We start from the raw sequence: 23,642 nt of genomic DNA, 5'->3' as shown, positions 1-23,642 counted from the left end.
GCTTTCCGTTTGAGCTTCCTGTTCCTGTGCGAGAACATGTCCTTTAATATTCTATTGGCTGTTGTCAGATTCCTATGGCGCCATGTAGGGGTTATATAGGGGTCATAGCTGGCTCTATAGGCAAAAAGGAAATGCAAATCCTAGGTGTTTATCTGAGCTAATTTGGTTGAAGTTTGGACTGCTCTGGGGGTCATGCAATATAGGGGCTTGTGTTCTGAAAGGGAGTTGGGCAATTCCTATTGGGTCTAAATGGCTTTCATCCTGTGTTGGATCTTGGGTGGGGGGCTGCTTTCTAATCCTACCATTCTGCCTTTGTTTCAAAATATCCTGTCTTTTAGAATGGATTACCAAATCTGCATTTCTAAAAGTTGGCCACCTCAGTTTCTGCTTGGAGGCAGGGAGACTAGAGCTGGTTTCTGAATAGGCTGGCCCAATCTTCTTTAATGGGCACAAAATATCTGCTGGAGGCTATTAAGAAAGTCTGCTTCCTGCCTCTAAAAAAAACACATGTTTCTCCATTTCTCATTTACGGAAATATAATATTCTGCCTTTTTAAAATATTCCTCAAAATATTTCATTATTTTAGGAGGGGAGAGGTTGGCTTCCCACATAAGAACTGAATGATAGATGTTGCCAAAAACAATGCATCCAATCAGTTTTGTAGATCAAAACAGTAGTTGTACAAAATGTGCTTGTTTCATCATACCAAAGGCATGTTACTAAAAATAACGCCATGAGCTATCCACAGAAGGAATTGCAATGCAAGAAAAAGGGTATAACTTAAGATATATTATGCCCAATAAGTAAGCTTACAAATATACTTTAGCTCTTTTTAGTTGTTAACATCTGTCTCAAATAATGATCACTTGCGGGTTTTTTTTTAAATTAACTTTTAAAATATATATTACTTGTAGCAGGACTTTCTGTCTTCTATTCTGTGACCATTCTGCATATAAATAAGTTACAAACAAATAATATTGCATGAAAAGGAGCGGGATACAAAAAAACTGCTTATAGTACAAACTGAAAATAGCTGGAGTTACATTTGTATTTTTTACTTCTACGGATTAATATGGCTACTCTTCTGGAATTTGCAGCTAGTTAGATGATTATCTTGAACTGGAACAAATGAGCAAAGGCTGGTTGGCCGAGCAACAGAAAGTTTGAAATACACTCTTAAGTGGATTGGAGTTTGCAATGCTTGGCAAAAAAGTATTTTATTTCTGGAAAAAATAAGCACAGCTCTTAGACAGGCTTAAAAAACAGACAGCCTATGAATTTTGTGTGGTGCGCAAAATAAAAACTTCATATTTTCTAGGACAGCTACAAAGACTAGTTTTCCTGAAGGGCTAAAGCTTTTCCTTAAGACATTTAATTTTGTAAACATTTTTGCTCCTACAGCTGGAGACCACCTCAGCTTGCCTTTCTCAGGGCCTACAGCAAGGGTGTCAAACTGGCGGTCCATGGGCCAGAGGCATCACATGCAGGCCACGCCTACCTAGCTCTGTGAGTGGGAAAAACATCGCGAAACGTCACGTGACGGCAATGTGACATGGCGAGTTTGACACCCTTGGCCTACCATCACAGTGAAAGAATGTCAAAGAGATAAGCAGAAAGATGTTATCAAGATACATCTGTACTTTGCTTGTGAGCAAATGGGGATAGGCCTCAAAGCATGTGAATAAATTGCAGTGAATTTGGCAAATTATATAATATCGTCTGAATATCCACATCTGCAGCAGAGTAACAACTCTGAATTCAGACGAAAAATCATATGATTTCAGAAAAAAAATCAAGTTTTCAAACACACACACACTGAGTTTAAAATAGTGACAGTGATTGCTCTTCTATGTCCAGTTCCACATTATAACTGAATAAACTTGCACAACCTACTTTATTTTTTATAAAAATTGCTAGGTTCCATTGGGGTCTTTTAAATTTAGATAGATAGTCAGGGTTAGTATTCAGAAATATTTTAACTGCAATAGTAAAACTAGACAATCAGTGACTCCTTGGGTTATTGTTTCAGAGATATGTCCTTACCAGATTTCTCAATGCTTTCAACAATGGTAGAACTTCTAAGGTACAAGTGGTCCTCAACTTATGACCACAATTGAGTGCTAAAATTTCTGTTGCTAAGTGAGACATTTTTAAGTGAGTTTTGCCCCATTTTGCAACCTTTCTTGCCACAGTTGTTAACTGAATCATTGCAGATGTTAAACTAGTAACATGGTTGTTAAATGAATCTGGTTTCTTCATCCACTTTGCTTGTCAGGTCACCCGAAAAGTGATCACATGATCCTGGGATACTGCAAATATGAGTCAGTTACCAAGCATCCGAATTCTGATCATGTGACCAACAGGATGTTGCAACTGTCGTAAGTGTGAAAAACGGCCATGAGCCACTTTTTTCAGTGTTGTGGTAACTTCAACCGTCTCTAAACGAATTGCTGTAAGTCAAGGACTAATTGTACTTGAAAAGTTCTTAAAAATTCAAATAGATATTCAGAGATGAATCTACCTTGATGGTAGCCCACATTACTCTGTAAATGTGCTACTGTTAAACCTCAGCAGTTGGCCACAGGAAATGTTTTATAACATTTTGTATTATCATAAAAGCTTTGTAACAATGTTTATGTCATACAGTGCTTTATAAAATTTGCCAAATCTCAATTCCACAGGAGTCATGGGTTCCAGATTTTGAATGCGTTCTGTACAATTAAAGGTATTTGGGTTGAAAAAGTTTTGTCTTACGATAAACCATTTCACCCAATCAACGGCTATATAGATACGGAACAGTATACATTACTATACTGCAATTTTTTTCATGAGACCATCTGGATATTCTTAAGTCCAAAATAAGAACATCTAGGCACATTATGTTGGAGGCTATAAAGAAAGCCCCAAACTCTTTATTCACTATTGTTTCTCCAATTTGAACAAACACAGACAGCAATTTAAAGTCAAATAAAATCCATCTGGAGGATATCAATTTGGAAAAAGTTAAGCCACCCACCAAAGGAATAAAATTCAGATAACAATTATTAAACTGCAAGTTAATACATAAAAAAAAACAAAACCCTTGAAGTTAACAGAAGTACTGAAAATACACCCTAATCCCTCCCTCTTTATAATTACAATTCAGTGCCTTTTGAGCCAGTGCAGTTGTTTTGGTAAACATTATGGAAGTTGTTGGCTATTGCCTTTTGCAATCTTTTTTTTTTTTTTGGGGGGGGGGGTTCTCAGTCTAACTAATCTATAACCCCGGGCTCTCCTGGTGGTCCCCCGTCCCCCTCTATGTTTTTTTTTAAAGCTTTGCTCTGCCCCTTTCAAGTCCCAGTCCTCCTGGCAGCCTCAGGTAGACAGAATGGGCCAACTCACCTTGGCCAACTTTGTGATGGCCAACTCACCTTTTGCCAGAGCCAACTCCGCATGGGACAATTTGTCAGGGCCAATTCCCTGCAGGGGGAAAAAACTTGCCGCAAGGCCAATTTCAACCCTTTTTATTGGATTCTTTAAAATAATATTAAAAGAAATATTGTAATTTTGTTCATTCCCATGTCATGTCGTTCCTTCCTTTGGCAACCCTTTCTGTAACGAGTTTATTTTACCATTTCTTCGATATTAAGTAACAATTGTCCCCGGGGCGAGTTGGATGTGGCGAGACAGGTAGATGCACAGGTAGATATGCATCCCCAAGGGCTACCCTTCCTTCCTTCCTTCCTTCCTTCCTTCCTTCCTTCCTTCCTTCCTTCCAGGATGGGACAAGCAAGCTGCGGAAGGCGGGGAGGCGAGGCTGAACCAGGCGGCCGCAAACTCACCTCGCAGTCGGCTCGCCAGCCCTTTAGCCCAGGCGACCCGGTGCGGCGGGGGCTCCACGGCCTCGCCGTTGCCCTCTTCGGGAGCGAAGCGCGCGGGCAGGGGGAAGGGATGGCCCCGCTCCCCTCCGTCTTCCTCCTCCTCCTCCTCCTCACCATCGCCCCTCCGCCTCCGCCGCCGCTGCCTCCCTTGCGCTGCGTCTCCGCTTCGAGCGCCGGGCGTCGGCGAGGCCGCTTCGTCCCGGCCCCACTCCACGTCCATCCTCAGCACCGGCCCGGCTACCGCCGTCGCCACCCTGGCCGGGTCTTCCTCCTCGGCTTCAAAAACCGGATTATCCCGGCTCCAGGCCTGCCTCGAGCAAGAGGAAAGCGGCGGCGAAGGCGAGCCAGAAGGCTGTCCGAGCTGCCCCAGCTCCAGCTGCTCAAGGCCGCCCGGGGGACAAAGTCCAGCGCGGCCGCCGCCGCCCCCCGCGCCCGCCATTGTCCCCTTTGCAAGCCCCGCCGCCTCAGAAGCTTTCCCCCCGCAGCCCCGCCGAGGAAACGGGGCGGGAAGTCAGCGCCGTCGCCCCCTTTTCTCGCCATCCCCGCCCACAGAGCCTCGGCAGCCAGCCTGGCGGAGCCAACGGCCTCCTCGGACGGGCCGAAGTGGGGAGAGTAGTTTACAGATTACACTTTACAGATTACATTTTACAGATGACCCCCATCCCGTTAAAGACCTTGGAGTTTTCATGTCAAATGATCTAAGTGCCAAAGCCCACTGCAACTACATAGCAAAAAAGGCTCTAAGAGTTGTAAACCTAATCTTGCGTAGCTTCTTTTCCAAAAACACCACACTACTAACCAGAGCATACAAAACATTTGCTAGACCAATTCTAGAATACAGCTCACCTGTTTGGAACCTTCACCACATCTCTGACATCAATACAATTGAACGTTTCCAGAAATATTTTACAAGAAGAGTTCTCCATTCCTCTGTAAACAACAAAATACCTTATCCCACTAGACTTGAAATCCTGGGCTTGGAAAACTTGGAACTCCGTCGCCTTCGACAAGACCTAAGTTTAACTCATAGAATCATCTATTGTAATGTCCTTCCTGTCAAAGACTACTTCAGCTTTAATTGCAATAATACAAGAGCAACCAATAGATTTAAACTTAATGTCAACCGCTTTAATCTAGATTGCAGAAAATATGACTTCTGTAACAGAATCATCAGTGCTTGGAATACTTTACCTGACTCTGTGGTCTCTTCTCATAATCCTAAAAGCTTTAACCAAAAACTTTCTACTATTGACCTCACCCCATTCCTAAGAGGACCATAAGGGGCGTGCATAAGCGCACAAACGTGCCTACCGTTCCTGTCCTATTGTTTTTCTTTTCTTCTATACCTTTATATACTATATAACCTTTCTGTATGATAGTTACATATATTGTTGTGACAAAATAAATAAATAAAAAATAAATAAAGAAGCTCCCGAGCTCAGCGGGTTTCCTTCGGCGATGGAAGTGGGATCTCTGAGCCCATTTCCCCACGAATTAAAAAATCTCCCCGAGTTTCCCTGGAGTGATTTCCGAGGATGGAGGCGGGGGTGGGGGGTGCGGAGAGAAAGAGCCGGGCGCACGGATTGTGGGTTGGAAGGATTCAGCCTGAAAGGCCGGCGGAGGCTGTATCTGAGAGGGCTTAAACCCTCGGTGGGGGTGTGAATATGGAAAGATTAGATCATTAGAAGGTCCAGTGGATTATGAGGGAGAAACTGATGATCCGGACACAGTACAAGATAGTCCTCGAGGTTACGGAGATTGAGCCCAGCACTGATGTTGCTAAGTGAAACGTTTTGTTAAGTGAGTTTTGCCTCTTTTTACAATCTTCCTTGGCACAGTTGTTAAGTGAATCATTGCAGGTGTTTAAGTTAGTAACAACATGGTTGGTAACAACATGGGGAATCTGGCTTCCCCATTGATTTTGCTTGTCAAGAATGTCCCAAAAGGGGATCACGTTGACCCCGGGGGACACTGCAGCTGTCATAAATATGAGTGAGTTGCCAAGCGTATGAATTTTGGTCACGTGACCGCGAGGATGCTGCAAGGGTTGTAAGTGTGAAAAACGGGTATGCATCACTTTTTCCAGTGCCTTTTTAAACAGTCCTTAAACAAAAGATTTTAAATTGAGGACTACCTGTATTCTTTTGTGTAACAAAGAATTTAACTGGTCTTGCCTGTGCTCCAAATTCTAAGCAGGGTTGCTCTGATTAGAACTTGGGAAGGAAGATTTTGTATCTATATCTATATGGCTATATACCTATAGCTATCTATCATCTTCCATCCATCCATCCATCCACTTACCTACCTATCTATCATCTATCTCTAGTGTCTAGCTGTCTATATCTATCTATCTATCTATCTATCTATCTATCTTTCTTTCTTTCTTTCTTTCTTTCTTTCTTTCTTTCTTTCTTTCTTTCTTTCTTTCTTTCTTTCTTTCTTTCTTTTTTTCTTCCAAGGGTGATTAGACAGACAAAGAATTTGTCTCTGGTGCAGAAGTTATCAGTGTACATGCAAAACATTATCATCGTCATCAATCATCACTGTATCACTGTTGAAGACTACTTCAGCTTCATTCACAACAATACATGACCACACAATAGATTTAAGCTTAACGTGAACCGCTCCAATCTTAACTGCAGAAAATATGACTTCAGAAACAGAGTTGTTAATGCCTGGAATGCACTACCAGACTCTGTGGTCTCTTCCCAAAATCCCCAAAGCTTTAACCAAAAATTACTATTGACCTCACCCCATTCCTAAGAGGTCTGTAAGGGGCGTGCATAAGAGCACCAACGTGCCTACCGTTTCTGTCCAAATGTTCCCTTTGATTGTATCCAATATCATATAGTTATTACATACTTGTGATTATATATATGCTTATATATTGTATAGTTATTTCATACTTATGCTTATATATAATGTTGTGACAAATAAATAAATAAATCATCATCATCACAATACCAATAAGAGGGGGCAATAAAGAAGATGAGAAGAATATTAATGATATTCAAGCCATACAAGATGGGTAAATATGCTTAATCATGAAACAGTACTGTGAGGATTAGATGCTCAACAGAGTGATAGTGCAAGAGGAAAAAAACCCTCTCCCTGTGTCTAGTTGTTTTGGCATGCAATGCGCTGTAGCATCATCCTGAGGGGAGGAATTGAAACAGTTTATGTCCAGCATGTGAGGGGTCTGTAGTTATTTTCTCAGGCCTCCTGACCCTTGAAATATATAGGTCTTCTATGGAAGGCAGGCAATTGTTTTTTCTGCAATCTTAACTATCCATTGGATAGTTAGAGTCTATATCAGTGGTGAAATCCAAAATTTTTTACTACCGGTTCTGTGGAAATGGCTTGGTGGGCATGGTGTGACTTGGTGGGCGTGGCTTAGTGGGCGTGGCAGAGGAAGGTTACTGCAAAATGGAGATATTGGGGGAAGGATATTGCAAAATATCCCATTCCCACCAGAGGTGATATTTGCCAGTTCTCTGAACTGCCCAATATTTCCACTATTGGTTCTCCAGAACCTTTCAGAACCTGCTGGATTTCACCTCTGGTCTGTACCTGTCCCGTTTCACTGCTGTACCAAACTAGACAGTTATAGAAGTAAAGATGATAGACTCAATAATTCCTCTGTCAAACTGCATCAACAACTGGGGTCGTTTGACCTTCCTGAGGTGAGCCAAGAAGAACATTTTTTGTCGTGCCTTTTTAATGATGGTTCTAACATTAGGTGTCCATTTCAAATCCTGGGAGATTTGAAGAGATCCGTAAAGAACTTGAAGTGGCTAACATGTCCAACACAACCTTCGTCCTCCTCTTTCCCCCCACAACAACATATTGTGAGAGGGATTGGTCTGAGAGGATGATTGACCCAAGACCCAGGTGGCTTTCCTGGCTAAGGCGGAACTTGAAGTCATAGTCTCCAACTTTCTAACCTGTGCTTTAAGCAGTAGACCAAATAGGGTATATTTACTGCCTTGAGTTATTCATAAAAATAATAAAGGTGGGGTACCAAAAAATAAATAAACTAGAAGTTCAGTTGAACAATGCTGCTTATTTACTATGGGTTGGTTGGATTTTAAAAACAATTTTACTTATTTTATTTAATTTAGAAACCATTCAACTCCAACTAACCTTGGGCAGCATATACAATTAAAAAGAAAGAGCAATAAAATAGAAAGAAAGACGACCATGAGTCTCCAGAAGAAAGAAATATAACACACCAAAGAAAAACTGAGTGGGGCTGATACCAACCTACTCACAGGGATGTTTTTATTAACCTAAAGTCTGCTGGAATGTGTATATTTTGTGAGTAATACATAACGGGGCCTTGCTATTTGGTATCTGTTTCTTGTATTAAAATGATTGAACTATGTTATTGTAAAATATTAGTGCTCCATGAATTAATCTTTCTTTTTTCCTTCTCCCTCAATAAAATAAAGTCAAATCACTACAGGAGTTGGTAAAAGAGAGAGCCATTTCAATAGAAAATAAGATTGCTAAATGATAGAGTTTGCGTATTAAGAAACCTGCTAAGTCTGACTTTACAATTTGAAATCAGATTCATTATTCCAATCCGTTGAAAATAAATATTGATGTAATTCAGAACAATGACACCCATGGATTTATGCTCCAATTTAAATTTTATTACGAAGTTTGGAGTCAACCTGACAACCACTGAGGGAACGCACTAATACAGGTTCCCTATTCTTCTTTCTGAAGTTCACGTTCTTCAGCTTCTTCATTTAAGATAGCCTCTAAAGCTTCCTCGGAGAACATAATTGCCTCAGAGTCCTGCAAAAAAAAAGAAAAGAAAAGAAAAGAAAAAGAAAAAGAAAAGAAAAAGGCATTGTCAATAGACTTTATAGACCCACTATAGATCATGGGTGTCAAACTCACTGTGTCATGTTACCATCACGTGATGTTTCGCGACATTTTTCCCATGCGTGGAGCTGGGGTGGGCATGGCCTGCACAGGACACATCTGTCCCCCAGACCACCCGTTTGACAGCCCTGCTATAGATTAATCTTTAGATAAAAGAAATGGAGGATTTGTTTTAATAATAATTTGTTTTTAAATTCTATTTCCCATTTGTATCATGTAAAAATGAAACGATAGCTATTTTGACTATGAAAATTCTTGGAACTAGTTCCAAAATGATACAAGACAGAATTCAAAATGAAATTAAGCTTCTGAAATTATTGTTTCGTCTCGTTGTCTTCCAGAAACATCTGCAAGGAGGTCAAAAAAGTCACAATGATGCCACACAACCAAAGCCCTGCCCTGAGTGGGGGGGGATGAAGCTTTCATTGCATGATAGCAGCTGTCATTTGGACTTTTTTTTTTTTTTAACATTTCCCTACCCACCTTTGGACCTGTGTTATTTTAGGAACCAATTTGCCCTCCTTTTTTTGTCTACATATTGAAGGTTTTAGGATTCCGTGCACATAGTTAGTTAGTCAGTGTAAACTAGTTCTCATTAGAATCATAGTTTGCAGAAAACTTCAGTTAAATCCTGGATATCAAGAACTGGAAGGAGCTGTTTTTAATAGGGATAAATGTGAATTGAAAATGATTTAACAAGGTCAGAGTAGAATCTGATCTGACCTAACCTAACCTAACCTAACCTAACCTAACCTAACCTAACCTAACCTAACCTAACCTAACCTAACCTAACGCTTTCAGATGTAAAACGATGTTTTCAGATAGATTCCTGATTTTTCGCAACAACAGCAAGATAAAATTCCATTGGCTCTGCTGACACTTAGAAAACTGCAACATTTTCCATTAAGTTGCCTGTTACTCTAGAAGACTCCTTAAGCCAGTGACCATCTGGTGACCATCATATGTTTTCCACTAGACATGTAACTTTTGGAAGGAAGTTTTAAATCCATCCTTTTAGCTTCTGCCAAAGTACAATGAATTATATGACATTTTCTTACTTTAGGTTTAATGGGGAAAGTATATGCAATGCTTCCAATTTGTTGGTTTATGTCTTCTTATTTTTAGTTATTTTTTAAGAAGGAGCTAGCTAGTAGAACTTTTACTTTTTCAAATGACAAGCAGGGACGTTGCTGTGTAGTGGTAATCAGTTCATTTCTGCAGTGAAATTATTTTTGAGGATGGGGAATTTAATTTAGTTTTAATGGTAATCCTTGTGGTTGCTATGGGGAAGAACTATTTTAATGTTTAACATCTGTTCAATTTTAAATGATTTTAGATGTTGAAATCATCATGATTTAAGGGTGTTCCAAGATTGCTTACTCTACTTTTACTTGCCCTATTCATGAAAATATGTATGAGTGACTTGATGGTAGATAATTAAAGCAGAATGAATAGGAAGGGGTGGGGTGGTCATTTGTTCTCTTTTACCCTTTTGACGTATTCAAAAACAGTTCTGTATTTTCTTTTTCTAAGGCAGGGATCTCCAACCTTGGCAACTTTAAGACTAGTGGACTTCAACTCCCAGAGTTCCTCAGCCAGCTTTGCTGGGAACTCTGGGAGTTAAAGTCCACAAGTCTTAAAGTTGCCAAGGTTGGAGACCCCTGTTGTAAGGTATGATTATTTGGTTTAGTGGTAAAGGTGCTGACATAGCAATCAGGAGATTGTGAATTCTAGTTCTGCCTTAATTATGATTGCTGGCTGGGTGACTTTGACTAATTAACCCAACCTACCTCACAATAGGGGAAATAGGGAGGAAGAGGGAGGAGTATTATGTATGTTCACTGCCTTGAATTACTTATAAAGTAATAAAGGCAAGATAAAAGTCTAATAAATAAAGTATGTAATTTTGACAGAAATTACAGAAAATCTGTAATTTGACAAAAAATCTGCCAGATACATTATATATTAGGATGCCTTTTATTCTAGCTGAATAAAAATTTAGTCAAATATTTAAAAGTTTAAGAAATTTAATAAATAAATAAAAATAAATAAACCGTGTCTAGCATTATTTCTCCAGTCCAGAGGAATAGTGAACATTGTACTGGCTGTTGATGTTTTCAATGCACAGAAGTACAAGAATTTGGGGCAGTTAATAAAAAAGGCTGAACTCTTTGCTGATTCAAGATTACAGGTAGTCCTTGACTTACAATAGTTCATTTAGTGACAGTTCAAAGTTACAGTGGCACTGAAAAATCTGGCTTATGAACGTTATTCACACTTACAACCTTTGAAGCATCGCCATGGTCACACGATCAAACTTCAGAAGCCTGGCAAATGACTCATATTTATGACGATTGCAGTCAGGAGATCCCCCTTTGCAATCTTCTGACATGCAAAGTCAAGAGGGAAGTCTTGATTCGCTTAACAACTGTGTGACTAACTCAACATCTGCACTGATTCACTTAACTGTGGCAAGAAACGTCTTAAAATGGGGCAAAATTCACTTAACAAATGTCTCAGCAACAGAAATTGGGCGCTCAAATGTGGGTCGTAAGTTGAAGACTACCTGTATTTGTCCCGCTGGTGAGCTTCATTAAAAAGTATTTGAATTGAAATAGATATTGCGTTCCTGCTTGAACATTTCCACGTTTATCCCTCGCTCCATCATGAAATGCTGTCACTTAATAGAAAGGCATCTTGACAGAAATGTAACTTTGAAGGAAAGTATCCATTTTGTTATTGAATAATATAATTGTTCAGTGAAATTCAAAACCCACAAGGTTTTTTTTTAATATATATAGCGCTAAGCAAAGTAAGTTCACAATAATTTGATTTCTGCTGTAGGTTTTCTTTTGGGGGTGCGGGTAGGGTAGGGTAGGGCAGGGGTTTGCAAACTTGGATCTTTTAAGACTTGTGGACTTCAACTCCCAGAGTTCCTCAGTCAGCTTGCTGTCAGTCAACTTGTTGTCTTGCCGTCAGTCAACTTGCTGGCTGAGGAATTCTGGGAGTTGAAGTCCACAAGTCTTAAAGTTGCCAAGGTTGGAGACCCCTGTTGTAAGGTATGATTATTTGGTTTAGTGGTAAAGGTGCTGACATAGCAATCAGGAGATTGTGAATTCTAGTTCTGCCTTAATTATGATTGCTGGCTGGGTGACTTTGACTAATTAACCCAACCTACCTCACAATAGGGGAAATAGGGAGGAAGAGGGAGGAGTATTATGTATGTTCACTGCCTTGAATTACTTATAAAGTAATAAAGGCAAGATAAAAGTCTAATAAATAAAGTATGTAATTTTGACAGAAATTACAGAAAATCTGTAATTTGACAGAAAATCTGCCATACATTATATATTAGGATGCCTTTTATTCTAGCTGAATAAAAATTTAGTCAAATATTTAAAAGTTTAAGAAATTTAATAAATAAATAAAAATAAATAAACCGTGTCTAGCATTATTTCTCCAGTCCAGAGGAATAGTGAATATTGTACTGGCTGTTGATGTTTTCAATGCACAGAAGTACAAGAATTTGGGGCAGTTAATAAAAAAGGCTGAACTCTTTGCTTATTCAAGATTACAGGTAGTCCTTGACTTACAATAGTTCATTTAGTGACAGTTCAAAGTTACAGTGGCACTGAAAAATCTGGCTTATGAACGTTATTCACACTTACAACCTTTGAAGCATCGCCATGGTCACACGATCAAACTTCAGAAACCTGGCAAATGACTCATATTTATGACGATTGCAGTCAGGAGATCCCCCTTTGCAATCTTCTGACATGCAAAGTCAAGAGGGAAGTCTTGATTCGCTTAACAACTGTGTGACTAACTCAACATCTGCACTGATTCACTTAACTGTGGCAAGAAACGTCTTAAAATGGGGCAAAATTCACTTAACAAATGTCTCAGCAACAGAAATTGGGCGCTCAAATGTGGGTCGTAAGTTGAAGACTACCTGTATTTGTCCCGCTGGTGAGTTTCATTAAAAAGTATTTGAATTGAAATAGATATTGCGTCCCTGCTTGAACATTTCCACGTTTATCCCTCGCTCCATCATGAAATGCTGTCACTTAATAGAAAGGCATCTTGACAGAAATGTAACTTTGAAGGAAAGTATCCATTTTGTTATTGAATAATATAATTGTTCAGTGAAATTCAAAACCCACAAGGTTTTTTTTTAATATATATAGCGCTAAGCAAAGTAAGTTCACAATAATTTGATTTCTGCTGTAGGTTTTCTTTTGGGGGTGCGGGTAGGGTAGGGTAGGGCAGGGGTCTGCAAACTTGGATCTTTTAAGACTTGTGGACTTCAACTCCCAGAGTTCCTCAGCCAGCTTGCTGTCAGTCAACTTGTTGTCTTGCTGTCAGTCAACTTGCTGGCTGAGGAATTCTGGGAGTTGAAGTCCACAAGTCTTAAAAGAGCCAAGATTGTAGACCCCTGGGGTAGGGTATTTTGAGTCATTATTAACTACTGGAAACTGCCTGGACAAGTTCATGCTGTGACCATGACAAGTTTTTTTTCAGAAGTGGTTTGCCATTGCCTCCTTCCCAGGACTGAGAGAGAGTGACTGGCCCAAACTCATCCAGCTGGCCTAGTGCCTAAGACAGTCTTCCGATTCCTAGTATGGTGTCTTACACTGTTCTAACTATTATTATTTTTTGTTCTTAGTGGTATAATCCACTAAGGTAAGGTAAAGGTTCCCCTTGCACATATGTGCTAGTCGTTCCCGACTCTAGGGGGTGGTGCTCATCTCCGTTTCAAAGCCAAAGAGCCAGCGCTGTCCGAAGACATCTCCATAAACGCCAAAGGTGCATAGAACGTTGTTACCTTCCCACCAAAGGTGGTCCCCACTTTTCTACTTGCATTTTTTACCTGCTTTCGAACTGCTAGGGTGGCAGAAGCTGGGACAAGTAACAGGAGTTCACCCCATTACATGGCACTAGGGATTCGAACCGCTGAACTGCCGACCTTTTGATCGACAAGGTCAGGATCTTAGCCACTGAGCCACCATGTCCCTAATCCACTAAGGTACCTTTGATTAAACAATGGCATCTGATGGGACACAGAAAGTATGCGTCAGTCTGCCCTGTGGAAGACCAGGTCAGATCTGGATGGCTCATGAGCTGTGACTTTCTGAAGGCATTAAAAACTTGGGTCCCTCCCCCCACTCCGGCCTTAGGTTAGAAAATTAAGCGAACCCTTGTGTGGAATTGTGAGGTGGGTTTGCTGTTCTTCCCAGGCTTGATAAGCTGCTGGATTTTTGTTAAGTGTTTAGCAATAAAAAGTTTTTTTTTTAAATTTCCTTTTTGCTGATCATGGTGTTATGTACAAATCACATTGAACACTCTTTAGTGCAGGGGTGAGGGCCCTTTTATGACTGGTGGACTTCAACTCCCAGAATTCCTGAACGAGCACTTGTGGACTTCAACTCCCAGAATGCCTGAGCCTGCCCTGCATGGCTGGCTCAGGCATTCTGGGAGTTGAAGTCCACAAGTTATAAAGGGGCCATCGTTCCCCACCTCTGCTTTAATGCTTAACGCACTGAAAAGTATGGCTTCTACCTTTTGTTCCTGGAGATCATCCTGGCTCATATCAGAAGAAGGAGCAGTGCCATCAGCAGGGAGCTTCTGCAGATCAGCTGGTGCTGTGGGATCCTTTAAAAGGAGTGCTGGTTCTGGCCTTGAAGGATCCTTTAGTTCGAGTGCTGGTGCTGTGGGATTGTTAAAATGGAGTGCTGGTTCTGGCCTTGAAGGATCCATTGGTTCGAGTGCTGGTGCTGTGGGATTGTTAAAAAGAAGTGCTGGTTCTGGCCTTGAAGGATCGATTAGTTCAAGTGCTGGTGCTGTGGGATTGTTAAAAAGGAGTGCTGGTTCTGGCCTTGAAGGATCCATTGGTTTGAGAGCTGGTGCTGTGGGATCCTTTAAAAGGAGTTGAAATGTTAAAAGAGCACGTTAAAAGAATTTTATGCAGTAACAGGTTTCAAGATTAATAAACCGAAGACAACAATGTTAACCAAAATCATGAAAACAGAAAATTAAACAGAACCGAGGAATAAAATGAGTTTCAAGATTGAGTAGAAGATAAAATATCCAGGTATTGCTATGACAAACATGAATGGTATGTTATTTCAAAGTAACTATGTTAAGACATAGAATGAGGTTTAAAAAGATACACTAGGAGAGAATTACAACTCTCATTGCTGGGGAGAATATCTCTGATTAAAAATGAACGGGTTGCATAGAATGATGTTTTTGTTCCAGACTTGTTTTGATAACTGTTCCACCATGGAAGCAGTGGCAAAAGGATTTATCTAAATTTGTGTGGTAGGGAACTAACCAGTGGTGGGATTCAGCCAGTTCGCACCACTTCGGGAGACCCGGTTGTTAACTTTCTGAGCAGTTTGGTGAACTGGTTGTTGGAAGAAATCATTAAGGCAGAGAACCGGTTGTTAAATTATTTGAATCCCACCACTGGAACTAACCACAAATTAAATATAAGATACTTGCCGTTTAGTTTGGATGAAAGAAGTAAAAAGTGTTTTTGAAGTTAGAAGAACACAACCTGAGATCAGAACTCTTTAAAAGCTTTTTTTCCTCTGGTGATCCCAGCTGAGTTGCCTGATCATCAGAACCCTTTAAAAGCATGTTTTCTACAAGCTCTTTGGCCGAAGAGGTTGTAGAAAAAAATGCCTTTAAAAGTAAAAAAAAAAAAAAAAGTTGGCCACACCCGCCCAGTCACATTACTACCCCCCAAGCCACGCCCACAGAACTGGTAGTAACACATTTTACATTTCATCCCTGGTCATAACTATGACAAATGGTCAGAAGTCACTTTTTCAGTGCAGTTGTAATTTCGAATGGTCACTAAGAGAATGGTTGTAAGTCGAGGACCACCAGTATTAGCTTGTATTAGTTTTTATCTTCCTTTAAAAAAATCTTTAATAAAAAGTTATACTTAGAGAAGAAGAAGGAAGAAGAAGAAGAAGGAAGGAAGGAGGAGGAGGAGGGGGAAGTGGAGGAGGAGGAGGAAGAAGAATCCTAACACAATAAAATACAAATGATAAATGTTGGAATGATTGTTTTTAGTATTCCTTGGTGTACTTCAAAATCGCTCAGGATTTGTTAACTTATTGAACTGGCTACATGAGAAACATTAGCATTCAAAATGATAAATATAATACCAATCTAGTTCAGAAGAGGAAATTTAATGTACCAATTTCAATGATGGTAATACTTGAGTTTGTATGGACTCCTGAGCAAGAATGCCACCATCATTCTTAAAACAGGAGAAAAGAACCAATATTCAGTTTTATATATAGCAATTGCACTTAGACTTATATACCACATTACAGCCCCACTTTGAGCAGTTTACGGAGTCAGCCTATTGCCCCCAACAATCTGGGTCCTCATTTTTACCCACCTCGGAAGCATGGAAGGCTGAGTCAACCCTGAACCTGGTGGAATTTGAACTGCCAAATTGCAAGCAGCCGGCAGTCAGCAGAAGTAGCCTGTAGTCTAAGCACTGCACCACCACGCCTCTATATATGTTTATATACTGCATGGATAAGACTTATTTATTTTCTTCAGTATAACGTGGGACAAAAAGAAACTTGCACAGGCTTTTGATATTCTGTTATTCATCCTAGCTACTCTGCTTCATTCCAGATCCCCTTGATTGAACAACTAAGGGTTTCTTGACCTGGGCTAGATTTATTTGCAAAAATAAAAACCTGATAGGCGAGGAGGAGGAAGAGAGAAGAGAAATGCGCAGACTTTCCCCCATGCAATATTTTGCAGCCTTTATTATTTCTTCCAGGAGATCTATGGAAATAATGCTTGACCTACCTCTTTTGCTTCTGCCTGTTCCAAAACATTGTCTGGCAGTGGATGAGCGACCTTGGAAAAAGACAAAGCAGAAGAGGGAAGGTGAAAAAGAACTGCATTTCCTGCTGCCAATGCAAATATATTGTCCTTGGCTCTTTTTTTTTTTTAATTGGCAATGTACTTACTGCTAAAGCAAAGATGACGATGAAAAGGCAACAGATTATCTCAAGGCTTTTCATGGTGGCTGATCCCCTGTAGAGTATTTTATGAGAAGATAAATGTTCAAAAATGAAGCCAGAAGATTACAAAGACTTTAACCCTTGCTTTTTCTATATATAATATTATATGGCAGTGTTTCTAGACCTTTGTAGCTTGAAGATGTGTGGACTTCAACTCCCAGAATTCTAGAATTCCACAGCCATCTATGCTGTATAGGAATGGTTGCATTACATTCAGAGTATTATTGTTGCAGTCAATAAATATATTTTAGAGCAGGGAGCAGTCCCTGTAGGTTTTCGCAATCCCTGAAAATCCTAAATGATCAGAGATAAGAGGGGGATAAAAATGCATTCCTATATACCCACCAAAGAGTAAAGGTGCCAAAAAGTACAGTAAAGCATAACCTGAGGTATGCTTGCGCTAACAATTTTGACATTTAGCCACAGTATTTTGAAATTTAGCCACTATACTCTTTGTTTTGGTTGTGTGATTGAATAGCCACAGGAAGACTAGTCGTCTCGCTATACAAAGAAATCACCAAAAAGTGCTGTGAAAACCATCCACCTTTTGTTCACAGTGGATTGTGTTTGCATAAGACCCTTGTTTATGTAATATGACTTTTTCTGGGTTTGCACAACACACTGAACAAGAAGTACCACAAGCTAATTTAAAGGCGGTGTCAAACAACATCATCTGCCTATCCTAGGTCCTTTGGAAGGACTTGATAGGTAGATGAATATGCTCAATCCATTCTAAACATTTGGCTGACTGACCACAATAATAATAAGACCTGTGGCAAAAGAAAGCAAAGAGAGTACCAATAGTAATAGGCTTCTTGGGTTCCCAAACATCTGGAGCACTATTGAACACCATCAGCATTGACAAAATCACCATGAGTCAATTGCAAAAGGCAGCTTTGCCTGGAACTATAATTACATCCTTGGATGATACCTTTCGCACCATCGGTTTATTTAATAAATAAACAAGTTAGCTGTTGATTGCTTGGGGCTAGTTGCTATGCCAATACCTCATAAAAAATGAGCTAAGTCTTTATCCAGAGAGTCCGATAATACTGGAGAGAAGCAAGAGATTTGCCTACAGCAGGGGTCTCCAACCTTGGTCCCTTTAAAGGGACCAAGGTTGGAGACCCCTGGCCTACAGCGCTATCACAAACTGGAAGTGAGCTTGGATGTCTTCTTGGAGACATTTGTAGAGTGGAGTTTACTGATTGTTTACATATAGCAGGTGGCCCTGCCAATCTTGGTTGCAGTATGGTGTCTTTGATGGTTTCTCGACTAGTCTATTGTTTTTTCCCTGACTATCCTGTTTCTTCTTTCTTTATCTGGCTGTTGGGTGCTGGAAAGTTTGGGTCCTAAGGAGGATGTGCTGTGTGTTGTTTGCTCCCTTTTCTGGAATCATCTTTCACTTGTCTGTTTAGAGACAGAACTAAACTAAAAAAAGAGATGTGAAATAAAAGTTATAACTAACAGCAAGGCAAGAGAATCTACAAATGGGAGCAACCTCTTTAAGTTGTCTATTTGCTTACATTAGTAAACAGCGTAGTGTGGTACAGTAAATATTCTTGATCCGTACAGTTCCTAGATCTTAGCAGCAATTCTGGTTATCTTAGGAAGCTATCATCTTATAACTTCAGTCATTTAAGGATAGCAACACTTATTTTGCTTACAAGGTTCTTGTGTATATTGCCATAGATATTTTAAAATAATATGCGATCATCTCATTACCTGTATCAGAAGAGTAAATTCTCCAAAGGCAGCCAACCACTTAGAATGGACTTCAACGTGTCTTGGATTTCTGACTCAGAAGAGGCTTTTATCTCTGCTGCTGTGTTGCTTACAACCCCCAGGAATTTTAATCCTCCCCAAGGATCAACCCACAGTTTCAGGAGGTCAGACTTACATAAATTTCCTTATTACGGTACTTCCTTTTTGCTTACCCACTTTCTCTTCTTTCGGTGGCCTCAGAAACAAAGACATAGTTAAGATTATACTGGTTAAGATATTCCTTATCATGATCTAACATTTGTATCAAAGACTTAGTGGGTGAACGAAAACGAGGTACATAGTATTTCCTTCAATTCAGCGTAGGAGTTCTGAGGAACATATCATGGCTTTTTTATGATGCTGGCAATTGATTTTCTTCAGTCATTAACCGGCCATTCCTTAGATTTCCCGTGGATAGAAGTATTTTAATGCAGGTGTGCCTTAGTGGTTAAATAAAATTATACAGTAATAATTCACCGAAAAGTGGATAGTTTCTGCCTTTGAAGTTTGAATATCAACAGTAAGTAAAAAAAGCAATCAAGAATATGTTGCAAACCAATACTTGGTATGATAATAAAAGCTTTGGAAAAGGTCTTTGAACGTTGCGCTGTGCCTAGAGCAGGGGTGTCCAAACTTGGTCCCTTTAAGACTTGTGGACTTCAACTCCCAGAGTTCCTCAGCCAGCTTTGCTGGCTGAGGGACTCTGGGAGTTGAAGTCCACAAGTCTTAAAGGGACCAAGTTTGGACACCCCTGGCCTAGAGCTTCAAAGCTCAGAATTCTGCAAGCAGTATCTGCGAAGTAGACCAGAAAACTGACTTCACAAAAAAGACTGGGACTATATTTTATTGAAGTAGGCTACCTTTGTAGAATTTTGTAAGTATCACTACTATGTACATTTGCCACCAATGGACTGCAGATTTCAATCTACTTTATGGCAATATTTTTATAGACTCTTGGCATGATGCCATTGTCTAGGTTCCGTGGGGGAAAGTTCAGATGGACTCGGGAGCTATTCTTGTAGTATAAATGGAAAAGTAGTGAAACATGTGATCTGCAAAGCCCTACACCCACGTGCATTAATTTTTAAAGAAAAATGTGGAAAAATTGGAGGACGTATTATATCTATTCTCTGATGCTGTCACAGAATGCTACTTGGCATTTTTCATAATTATGATCGGTACTGATTAGTGCCCTGGCATTGAATTCAAAGGATGCACAGAAGATAGATATTTTTAAAATGCTATATTTAGATACTGCAAACGAAAAGCCCATGTGCCTATTTCCCTCTTCTGCCCAATCCATGATAAATCAAAATATAAATCCAGATGTTCCGTTGTATAGAAATTCTGGTCCATTCTGGTGCTTGGTAAATGAGCACAAGATGCCTGCTTAAAGTGGAAGTAGAATATATTTGATAGCAAGACAATCGAAGAGTTCTGTTCTCAAAGGTGCCCATGTTTTAAAAGTTTTGGAAATATTTATGCAGAGATCTAAGGCTTTGTTAGTACAGTGGACATGATTTGCCTTGAGGATTTGCACTGAGTCTAGGAGGCAATGCCATCTTCTCACCCTGTGGGGTGAGACAATCTTTATATATTTTGTATAAATATATACAAAATTTGGTGTCAGCCATGAGTGATGGGTTCAGCTCTGGAAAGTCTTTAATGTGTGTATAAAGGATTTTAATGTTTTGAAGAACTTCTTTAGACTGTGATTTGTGTTGCTGGTATTGGTTTATTTCCTAAGGTAAGACATGGTTAATCAATTTTAGCCCAAGTGACAGTAAAAGGAAAAAGGTTAAGTTGTGCTTTTGTATTTCTGTCTAGGGTTTATTGAAGGTTAGGAATAGCTGGAATTGATGTGTGATCCGTCTAACAGGAATGTGAAGAATATCTTTAGCTTTTAACAGTAGTTTTCTGCCTGCATCTAAGATAACTTCCCCAATCTGAAGCTGCTCCCGTTCAGATGTTTGAGGCAGTTGGCATGTCAAATACAAACCTGGGAAGTCAATTTAGCAGAATAACAGAATTGGAAGGGACCTTAGAGGTCTTCTAGTCCTACCCGCTGCTCAAGCAGGAGACCAGAGGTGGGTTTCAGCAGGTTCTGATCAGTTCTGGAGAACCGGTAGCAGAAATTTTGATTAGTTCGGAGAACAGGTAGTAAAAATTCTGACTGGCCCTGCCCGCATCTATTCTCTGCCTCCCAAGTCCCAGCTGATTGGGAGGAAATGGGGACTTTGCAGTAACCTTCCCCTGGATTGGGGAGGGAATGGAGATTTTGCAGTAACCTTCTCCTGGATTGGGGAGGGAATGGAGATTTTGCAGTATCCTCCCCATGCCACACCCACCAAGCCATCATGCCCACCAAGCCACACCCAAAGAACTGGTAGTAAATTTTTTTGAATCCCACCACTGCCGGAGACCCTATATCAGAGGTAAGTTTCAGCAGGTTGTGACCAGTTCTGGAGAACCGTTAGCGGAAATTTTCAATAGTTTGGAAAACCGGTAGTAAAAATTCTGACTGAGCCCACCCCCATCTATTCTCTGCCTCCCAATTTCCAACTGCTTGGGAGGAAATGGGGATTTTGCAGTAACCTTCCCCTGGAGTGGGGTGGGAATGGAGATTTTACAGTATCCTTCCCCTGGAGTGGGGTGGGAAAGGAGATTTTACGGTATCCTTCCCCTGGCACACCTACCAAGCCATGCCACACCCACCAAGCCGCACCCACAGAACGGTAGTAAAAAAATTTGAAACCCACCACTGCCCTCTATCATTTTAGACAAATGACTCTCTAGTCTCTTCTTAAAAGTCTCTAATGATGGACCATCTACAACTTCTGAAGGCAAGCTGTTCCACTGGTTAATTGTTCTTACCATCAGGAAATTTCTCCTTAGTTCTAGGTTGTCTTTCTCCTGACTTAGTTTCCACCCATTGCTTCATGTCTTGCCTTCAGGTGCTTTGGAAAATAAGTTGACCCCCCCTCTTCTTGGTGGCAGCTCCTCAAATCTGGATAGTGATAGGTTGATCAAATAAGTGAAGGGAAAAGAATTGCATCTGTTTTCAGTGGTATAAAGATTGAAACAAAGATTTTGAAGAAAGCAATAAAGTGAAAAGGCCCCTGTAATGGAATGCTTAGGAGACTGAAGTGTCAAATGCAAGGAACCAGAACAACTCTGTGAAGAGGCCAAAGCAGTTCCTTTATTGCTGATCATCTGTGTTACAAGAATCTCGTCAGACTGACTCTATTCCCTTGGGAATTGATAGATAAAAGCTTCACTAGGGGTCCATCCCATGGAACTTCTCCATGCTGGAATGCTTCCTTACTTCCTCTCTCCTTCAGCCAATGATCCCAACTCAGTGGAGAAAGGGGAGAAGAGATACTGCCAAGGAAACAATCAGAAAATAGAGGTGGGAGCCCGAAGTTGTTTACCAGTCAGAGAAAGAAACCAAGGAAGGTCCCACCCAAATGGAGCAGGCACCATAGCGACAATAATATGGTTGAGGTTGTTTTCCAGGTGTGTGTTACATTCTTCCCCATCTTTCCAAAATATGTTGGATTAGGGCTGAATTTGTCAGAATTCACATTTGGAGCATGCCAGATTGGGGGAGGATGCTGTTGGAACCGGTGACTGGAAGTGGGGTGGAAGAGGTGATGGGAATGATGAGGATTTTCATTTAGAGCAGAAGTCTTCAAACTTGACAACTTTTAAGAGTTGTGGACTTCAACTCCTAGAATTCCTCAGCCAGCTGTGCTACATTTTTGCCTGGGCCATGCAGTTGTTGTGGCAATCAATGCAGGCGTTTGTCTTCGATTCCTCTTAGTGTTTTGGTATTAATAGTTTTCTGTGTTGTCAAACCCATCCTCTGGTTCAAACACTTTAAAACAGGGGTGTCCAATCTTGGCAACTTTAAGCCTGGCGGACTTCAACTCCCAGAATTCCCCAGCCAGCAAAAGCTGGCTGGGGAATTCTGGGAGTTGAAGTCCGCCAGGCTTAAAGTTGCCAAGGTTGGAGACCTCTGCTGTAAAAGACTTTTCTATGAAAACATTACTCAATTGCTATTTTTAAATTTATTCTAGCCATCTATATATCACAGATGTGCTGTCCAGAATGAAAAAGCAGATGTGTAAATCAGGAGTGTATGAATAAAAGATGGGGGAAATGAGACCCTTCATACATGGAATGTGAATATTCTGCTTTTTGCCCATAGGTGTAATTCATTTTACACTGAACTTGCCACAACAGCACATTCAGCTGTCTTAATCTCGAATGCTTGTTAATTGGGCTTGTACTCCCACACGTGTGAAAATCCCAGGTGGAAGAAAGATGAAGATAGGTCTACCAACAAACTATATTTTGCAGACAGCCACGGCTGAATTAACAAAAAAAATCGCTGAATGCATAACTGGTTGGGTTTACACCAAATGGCTCCGTTTGTTGTAATAACCAGGGGAAAAAATTTCTTAAGACTTGCCAGATCTTATATCAGTTATGCAAAGCAATAGAACAAATCTCAGGTTTTGAGAAGTTATATCTGATCAGAGAGGCTACTGAACAAACTGGTATTAATTACCTTGCTTTCTTTACAGCAATAGCCCCCAATCTTTTGGGCACCAGGGACTGGTTCCGTGGATAAAGGTTTTTCCATGGGCCGGAGAGACCGTGGTTTCGTGTGCTGCCGGCATCTCATGGATGGGGCTTCACTTGTTTGCATGGCCTGGTTTTTTTCATGCCATGGACCAGAGTCAGTCCACAAACCGGGGTTGGGGATCTCTGCTTTATAGGCAGTCTCCAAGTTACAGCCATTCATTTAGCGATGGTTGGATGTTGCAATGGCACTGAATAAAGAGACTTCTGATTGGTCCTTACATCTATGACCACTGCAAGATCTCCACATGATCAAAACTTAGCCACCTGGCAACCAGTGTGTATCTACAATAGTTGCAGTGTCCAGGAATACGTGCCCATTTGCCACCTTTCCAACCAGCTGGCCACGCAATTCACTTCATTTAACATGTACAGTGATTTGTTTAACCATAGCAGAGAGTCATAAAATCGGGTGTGA

The 23,642-nt window shown here is 40.5% G+C and overlaps 2 protein-coding genes across 2 annotated transcripts in view; both read right to left on the bottom strand.

Annotated features, from left to right (window-relative positions):
- PKD2 (polycystin 2, transient receptor potential cation channel) overlaps positions 1–4,353 on the bottom strand; it is a 34,584-nt gene extending 30,231 nt beyond the window's left edge. The window contains exon 1 of the mRNA XM_058193110.1: positions 3,822–4,353. Within this exon, the coding sequence (XP_058049093.1) occupies positions 3,822–4,299 (478 nt within the window). The 5' untranslated portion in view covers positions 4,300–4,353. The remainder of the gene's footprint in view (positions 1–3,821) is intronic.
- A 4,220-nt stretch (positions 4,354–8,573) lies between these two features.
- Positions 8,574–18,836, bottom strand: LOC131203157 (uncharacterized). The gene is made up of 5 exons (XM_058193109.1): positions 18,751–18,836; positions 16,760–16,826; positions 16,596–16,646; positions 14,313–14,669; positions 8,574–8,663 (listed from the first exon to the last, which is right to left on the bottom strand). Exons 1-5 carry the CDS (start codon positions 18,834–18,836, stop codon positions 8,574–8,576), a joined length of 651 nt encoding a protein of 216 aa, XP_058049092.1.
- Positions 18,837–23,642: the final 4,806 nt, after the last annotated feature.

The sequence above is a fragment of the Ahaetulla prasina genome, chromosome 8 (genome assembly GCF_028640845.1).
Source record: "Ahaetulla prasina isolate Xishuangbanna chromosome 8, ASM2864084v1, whole genome shotgun sequence".
Taxonomy (NCBI): Eukaryota; Metazoa; Chordata; class Lepidosauria; order Squamata; family Colubridae; genus Ahaetulla; species Ahaetulla prasina.
Note: the sequence above shows the minus strand (reverse complement) of the source record. Positions and strands in the feature narration are given on the sequence as shown.

Excerpts from the sequence above, each read along its gene's own strand:
- LOC131203157 (XM_058193109.1), bottom strand. The coding sequence starts at position 18,836 with ATGTTAGATCATGATAAGGAATATCTTAACCAGTATAATCTTAACTAT. Across the intron at positions 16,647-16,759 it reads TCGTCATCTTTGCTTTAGCA|GTCGCTCATCCACTGCCAGA; the intron begins GTAAGTACATTG and ends TCTTTTTCCAAG. Across the intron at positions 8,664-14,312 it reads ATGATCTCCAGGAACAAAAG|GACTCTGAGGCAATTATGTT; the intron begins GTAGAAGCCATA and ends TTTTTTTTGCAG.